The following is a 7,774-nucleotide window of genomic DNA, read 5'->3' as shown; positions in this document are numbered from 1 at the left end:
ATAATAATAATAATAATAATAATAATAACAACAACAACAACAACAACAACAACAACAACAACAACAACAGAACACAAAAGTCTTTCAGAAAGAAAGGGGAGAGTGAGTTCTTACGGGGAGTGACAAAAGTACTAAAGTGTTTCCTAAATAACTGTAAATTCATATAAATTTTAAAATCACATCTAGAACCACTTACAATGCACATCATTTGTTTTAATACCATGATTCTGATGTGGAGCCACAAGCTGGGATCTGTACCCACATCCAGTACATTCAAATTTCCAAGAACTGACCCACAGCAGTTCAACACATTTTCGGAAACGGGACCAGGAGCACTTGTTAATGGCAACAGTGCCAAGGCATTCCAAAGATCTGCAGCCATATTCCCCCTCCTCCTCCTCCTCCTCCTCCTCCTCCTCATCATCATCATCTAGAGTAAAATTCAACTTTCTTCCACTGAGGAACCCAAGATGGCTAGATGTGGATCTCAGGTAGTGCCTTCCACGCACTGCTCATACCCATATCGTAGCTTCAGTAAGGAGGTTGCCCTGCACAAAAATAAACATGAGCATCCCAACACAAAGGGTTCTTTTAGGATTCTATTACAGAAGGGGAAAATGATGTTTCAGCTGTGAAAGTGAACTTCCAACATGTGCATGTGTACCATCCATCTTGCTCTCCATACTTCAACATTTTCCCATGGCTTATGTACAACCATGCACTTCTTCTCATCTCAGGCCTGATTCTTCCGCAATTACGCAGAGAAACAGTTTTGTTTGATCTCTCAAGCTTCCATTAGAAAGCCCAAATTCAGAAGACAGCTGTGTCAAATATTTCAAACTGCATGAGGCACACAAGAAAGGTATTTCTGCCTGCACTGTAGGGGTACCATCTGCAATAACGTTTTTGACATTCAGGTAACAATGACAGGAGGAACTGAAGAATTATTAATGCGGCAACTGGCTCTGAATAAGCTTGCTTCACGGCAAAGCACATGCTCACCATTCTGCGTCGATGTCCTCTCAGAAAACTAATTAACAAGAAGAATTCCCAGCTATTCCCAAAAGGTGTTTAGGCAGATGTACTTACAGAACTTGGGTCCATAGAGTAGTTTAAAAAATCTCAAATGCCACATACAGTATTAACAGTATTGTGTTACAGTATTGTGTAAAAATATTACAATAAATTTATACAACGTCAACACCAGCACTTACATGCACACACTGTAACTGATTCAATAAAGAGTTAAGAATCAGGGTCTAAAGCAGTGATGGCAAACCTTTTAGAGACCAAGTGCCCAAACTGCAGCCCAAACCCCACTTATTTATCGTAAAGTGCCAACACCTGTATACTGAGGTTTTAGTTTAGAAAAAACAACTCACAGTCAGTCATGCGAAAGCTCGGACAAGGTGCAGCTAATGAGTCACGACTCGTGACATCATTGCCTGGTGCCACTACTCCTTTCTGCGCATGGCTCCTATGTGCGTTGTTATCCAATGCTTGGCTGCTGGGGCGTTGCTGGGGCAACTTGGCTCGCGTGCTGACAGAGAGGGCTGTGCATGCCCGCTGCAACACACATGCCATAGGTTCGCCGCCACTGGCCTAAAGCACGGGCGGGGGGGGGGGATCAGAGAGCAGGGAGAAGAGAATGTTCTTTCATGCACTTTAATGTGCACCCATGTCCCTAGTTTGTGCAAGAATTTACACAACAGTGCCCCCCATGCGCACCAAGGACAAGCAAAGCATGCTCCCATCTTACCAGTAGCCTTCATTGCTGCCTGGCACCAGACTGCAGACAGTTGTCATTCTACTTTTGCTTCCCGACCAGGCAGGGACATTACAAAGACAAATTAGAGTGAGGAAGCTTCGTGGCTCACTCTGGAACAGGCAAACACAATGTATCGTGCTGAACAGAAGTTCATTTGTTACCACTACCAAAATTAATTGCTGTCTGACCAAGAAGTCAACCCATCTTCTTCTTTATCAGTGTTGCACAGACAAGCCCCCACCCCTGCAAAAAAAAAAAAACAAAAAAAAAAACCCCTTTCGTTTCTGTTGTTGCTTAATATTCTCAATTGATTGTTATTTCTGGCTTTTGGGAAGTTGCTGCTGCTTTAACTTTTAAAGATTAGTTGCTGCAGAAAGGGAGGGTATACAACATACTGAGTTTGTTGTAAGAAAAAAAGTGGGATATACATCTAATAAATGAAATTAAAAAACTTTGCGCTTTTGGCACCTGAACTGTTGAGTTTGGGTGTTTTTAGGTTAGATCATTAATGCTGTTATTTTAAATTGTTTTGTTGTGTCAGTAGAATTTGATTATCTTACTGGTACTTCTTTTACTGATGCTGTAAGCCTTTTTCTGTGCTTTGCTGAAGGAAAGGTAAGATATGGCAATGGTGAATAAATAAATGCTGAGAAAGGAAAAACAAGGGGAGGCTTCTTGAATAATAACAGATTTTCTATTAGGATAATTCTAATAGTAATAAATAACTGCAAATAGGTGATGAAAAGAGGGGGCAAATGGGAGGCTGTAGAAGATTTGTCCTCCCGAAAAGCTAGATAGCTAGATGACTTTTTTAAAGGAATAGAACAATGCCATACTTGCAGCCACAAACCTGATCTGGCCAATCTTTCCACATATTTGTTGTCATAAGTACCTGAAATTTATCAGCAACAGAACTATCAACTGGAAGAACTACTTGCGCATGCAATACAATATTATATGATGAGTCCATACATTAGGCAAGTACTTTTTATAAATGTAAACATACTGTATTATTTCAGTGTAATTTAAAAAAAAAACAGAAAAATATAATATATTCAACATACTGGGACAGAGGGTTATATTTAACAGGTTAACTGAATACTAAATGCTCTTTGATATGCTGATCAACCTCAACACTGGAATAAAGATGCTCATAAATATTAACTATCATCTTTGCATGAGTCACCCATAGGCAGAATATTTTGTTCAGAAAATGGAATAGAGCTATTATAATTTAATTCTGTGTCCCTTTTTGATCATCAGCCTCAAAATGCCTAGGAAAATTGTTTGAAAGACGATGGAACAACAGGCAAAAAGCCAGATTTAAATAGAATACCATTAATTATGGTTTACTAATTTGGTTCAAAGATATGTCCCATTTGCCAGGATAAACAATTTAAAACCTAGAAGGCTAGGCTCATGCTCAAGATCATTTCAATAGCTAACATTTTCCAGAAAATCTGACAAGACACTGTTATGGATTTCAGTATAGGGCTTAAGAACTGAATTTACTTTTGATGAAGTTAGATGTACTTCAAAGCAGCTGAGAACATTTTCTAAAAGTCCCCACCATCATTGTATGAATACTGGAACCCTTCCCTCCAAAAGGCAAAACCAACAGGGTCACATTCTCCTTTCCAGTTTCAGGATAAAAATTCCAGGGAGTGAGGAAGCAATAATTTCAGTGACACCCACTTGGCATTAGTTCTGAAATAGTTCAAATAAATAAATTTATTTGTTTGTTTAGGATTGGTGGAGTTTTAATGTTTGTAAACCACCCAGAGAGCCCTCTGGGCTATTGGGGTGGTATATAAATGCAATGCAATCAATCAATCAATAGATAATATGTATTACTAAAACAACTTAATTGGGAAAAACCATCCTTCACCTGACCCCAAACCATACACTGGAGATTGGCTGGAAATTTCCCAAGAGAATGGGACTGGTTTTAGTTTATTAGTCTGCAATCCACCTTGGACCTTTGTTTGAAGAAAGGCAAGATGATCCATAAAATAATCATCTTCTCAAGAAATACTGGAGCCACTATGAGAGGTAGGCAAGTACTGTTTCTGTATTTCAGATGGAGGGGATGATTTGCTTATAGAATCATAGAACAGAAGAGATGGAAGAGGTCAAAGGCCATTGAATCCAACCCCCTGCTCAGTGCAGGACGTCGAGCTAAACCATCCCTCTCAGATGGCTGTCCAGTTGCTTAATCCCATCTTGAGAGTTTACAGCAGGATCTCCCTGGAAATCACCTTACATACCCAGGAATGTCTGATACCTGAGAATAAAAGCTGTAGCTGTAGGACTTAAAAATTAGTCTGACCATTATTTCTGTATCTTTAGTTCAGTTTTCTCTTCCTGGATTACAATTTAGTGTAGATTTGGGACTCTTTCTGCATATCAGTCACTCCAAGTCCATGAACACAACTCATTTCTGTATTTTCCACTCTTGCAACAACAGTTAAGGAGTAGGAGTTTGAGAACTGGGAAGGAAAATATTGGTTCCATAAAACCACAATAATTTCACAATCATCTCACTGGTGCAGATTTTAAAACTTTGGTTTATCCAATGATTTTTACCCACTGAGGCCCTTTCTCTCCTCTCACCATACAGCACTAAAAAGTTTGACAAAAAGGTTGTGTTCCTCAAAAGGTATAGACAAACTAAATAAAAATTTGCAACTGAGCATGCAGTGCTTATAGTCCCCCTGAGGCTGCAATCTTAAAACATGACTTACAAGAAAGTAAGTCCCACTGAACTTAATGCCACCCACTCAGCAAGGAAATATGCTTGGGATTCTGCTCCATGCTTGAGATCAAACAGCAGCAAACTTCTCACTGACAAGGTAAACCTGTGTGAGGATCATATGACTTCAGCCTGCAAGTGGGAGCCATACAAAGAAAGCTGGCCTAGCTTTCTCCCAACATGCAAGGTATTTGACTGCAAGAACTTTGTCTGGAAAGAAACAAGTACTCATATGAACCACCATCTACAATGTTCAACTGGAACGCATAGTACATATAGTCAGGCCACAGTAAAATATCCAGCTCATGCAATTAACAGAGACTAGAAATGCTTAGATATGTCTTGTTACGTATCAACTTATGTTGACGTTATGAATTAGTGCTCTCCAAAGTGTTCCATCCTTGACAGACCTGCTCAATTCTTGTAAACTCAAAGCAGTGGCTTCCTTAATGAAACCAATCCATCTCATATTTGATCTTCCTTTTTCCTTTACTTTCCACTTTACTGAGCATTTTTGTCTTCTCTAATGAGCCTTGCTTTCTCCTGATCTGGTCATTTTTGCTTCCAGAGAAAGTTCTAAGACCCACCTGTTCATTTTCAGCAAGTTCAGAGTATACAAGCCTGCAATTTCAACAGGGCTAACAGTATGTATAAACTGTAATACAATTGAAGCCCAAATCAGCTAAAGGTCAGTCACTGGTCAGTATTTCCTCTGCATCCCCAGTGCCAAATGCGCATTTCAATTCTTGGAACCTTTCCAAAAGAACTAGAACAAGCTATATTTGTGACCAATTCTTACATAAAAAGATAAGCTGATTTATAAAATACAGCTTCATGAAGATTAAAATTGATCACATGGATGGAAAATGGGGTGGGGGGAAGATGAAAGAGAGAAAGAGTACTGCTTGACTACTCCAAGGTTATGGACTTGATACATTTTTTCAAGGGCATGGAACCAGCTTTCCATGATATCTGATTAATCCTGGTCAAGCATTCTTAGCAGCTTGATAAATCTTCAAAAATGATGTTGTAGAAAGTTTGCTGAAGAGTGACAGAAGAATTATGTCAACCTGTACACAGCCTACAGTTAAGGAGTGAGAAGCTAACTGAAAGAAGTTTTGCTTCTGCAAACACAAACCCTACAGGACTCATTGACGAGAGGGTTAAATAACATGAGCAGCATTTTTTCCAATGCATTGTCTATTTGGAATGGGGCAGGTAAGCTACAGTCTCTCTCCTGCCCTACATCCTATTCTAACTGCAAATATTCTAACTATTCCCCCAGTCCTGCTCGAACCAATTTCACTCATATGGGAAACTGTAAAGACACTTGAATGGCCAGGCTGTATGCCGAGAATTAGCCAGTCAGTCCTGGACTTTTAGCCAGTCAGTCCTGGACTTTTAGCCAGTCAGTCCTGGACTTTTCTCCACTCAGTGTGGACTTTTCCAGCCCAAAGCTCTTCTCTGCAGCCCATTTTCCCCATAATCATAAGTATTCTTGGCTGAAGAAAAACAACTGCAAACAAGAGATTTTGGAGAGGGCCTGAACAACTGGATGGGAAGAGAGCTCCCTTTCCTGCCCACAGTGTGCTTTTAAATCTTCCCTCTAGTTTTATAGCAAATCAGCACAACCCAGGTGGGGACACAGCAATGTCCCCACTGCACCTTACCCCACTTACGGGCCCACAGCCAAGTCAAGAAAACGATTTGAGAAGCAACTGGGAATGCTCCTTCATGCTTTATTGCCTAAGGGCAAGTAACAGGTTCACCCACAATAACTCCCATGTGCAATTCAGTCTAGCTACAAAACACACACACACACCCCAAACCTTGCAGTGGCTGGCACAAAAAAAGCAGGTGCAGCCACCGATTAAATCTCAGGAGAGAGAGAGAGAGAGCACCAGAGGAGCAGGGAAAAGGGCAAACCCAGACAGCCATCTGCAGCAAGACAGCTAAGATGGCAACAAGAATCCTTCCTCTGATCAAGATTCACATTTTACCCCAGGATCTGAATCGAGTCTGTGCTTCTGTAAACTACTTGAGCGTTGATGGAAAGGCTGGGAGGGGGGAGGGGGGTGCAAGCAGGACAAGACTGGCGACGCCACGAAGCCATCCCCACGCTCTCTCCCTTGACAAGTATATTTGCAGCCCAGCGATAAAAGCGATCTGCGCACGACCTAGTGCGGAATCGCTCGAGACTGGCTTGTTTGGGGCGGGGGGGGGGGAGAATATGAAAGCACAAGATTTATGCCTTCATGGCTAGTTGGCGCGAAATTCCGCCCTTTGGAAGTCATTCGCATTTATGATCAAAGGGCTGATGGTGGATGCATTTCGCTCAGGACTCCAAGCACATCTGATTGCCTCCCCTCCGGGATGCGTTTCACAGACTACACGAGGTAAAACGTTTCCCTTGACGTTTGCCGGGGGGGGGGGGGAGATCGTGTGAAAGGGGCACCGTTGGTAACTGAATCCCGAGAACCCGACACTTCAGCCCTAAATATCAATCCCAACGACGATCCAGGAAGAATCTGGTGCATTTCCTCGTTACTACCCCGCAACGCACACGCACACGCGCGCGCACACCCCCCTCCCGAACGCACGAGGAATCCGAGCGGAGAGGCGGCGGGTGGAGCGGAATCGAAGCCCGGACAGCCCCTACCTTGGCCAGGGCAGCCGCGCGTCCGGCCACCTTGCCCGCCCCGGCCGGCGGCGCGGCTCGGCTCCCTCCCCCTCGAGTCTCTCGACCAGACGCCACAACTTACCCAAACTGCCAGCGAAACCGTCCATCTTGGGCGCCGAGGAGCTCCCGTCGGGGCCCGAAGACGATCCGCGCTCGCTGCTCGCCAAGGCAGGAGGGAAAGACGGCGGGCGGGCGGGCGGGCGCACGGAGGCTCATTCACCCTCGTGGCGGCGCCGGCGGCTGCCCCCTCCGTGCCTGGGGCATGAGCTACTGGCGCTTGCCGTCCGCCCGCCGGCCGGCCGGCCGGGCTCTTCCAAGGCTCGTCGCCGTCGGCGGCGGCAGCTGCTGCGGTTGTCAGGCGCCCGCCGCTCCTGGATGCCGCTCTGCACCAGACGCAGCTCAGCGAGGGCGACGCGCGGCCGGTACCCGCCCGCCTGCCTGCTCGCCCGCCTGCTCCGTCCTCCTCCTGGCAACAGTAGTAGCAGCAGCTGCCACTCTCCAACCCGCTCCTGCGAGCCGCTCTCGGCCCGCCTCGCAGCGCCCTCTTTGCTTTCGCGCTTCCGACTCCGCCCCA

General features: G+C 44.3%; 1 protein-coding gene across 1 annotated transcript in view; it reads right to left on the bottom strand.

The window, feature by feature from the left end:
• EML4 (EMAP like 4) overlaps positions 1–7,644 on the bottom strand; it is a 180,657-nt gene extending 173,013 nt beyond the window's left edge. The window contains exon 1 of the mRNA XM_044428748.1: positions 7,283–7,644. Coding sequence (XP_044284683.1) covers positions 7,283–7,307 — 25 coding nt within the window. The 5' untranslated portion in view covers positions 7,308–7,644. The remainder of the gene's footprint in view (positions 1–7,282) is intronic.
• Positions 7,645–7,774: the final 130 nt, after the last annotated feature.

Source organism: Varanus komodoensis, unplaced genomic scaffold, assembly GCF_004798865.1.
Source record: "Varanus komodoensis strain SLA01 unplaced genomic scaffold, ASM479886v1 scaffold2, whole genome shotgun sequence".
Taxonomy (NCBI): domain Eukaryota; kingdom Metazoa; phylum Chordata; class Lepidosauria; order Squamata; family Varanidae; genus Varanus; species Varanus komodoensis.
Note: the sequence above shows the minus strand (reverse complement) of the source record. Positions and strands in the feature narration are given on the sequence as shown.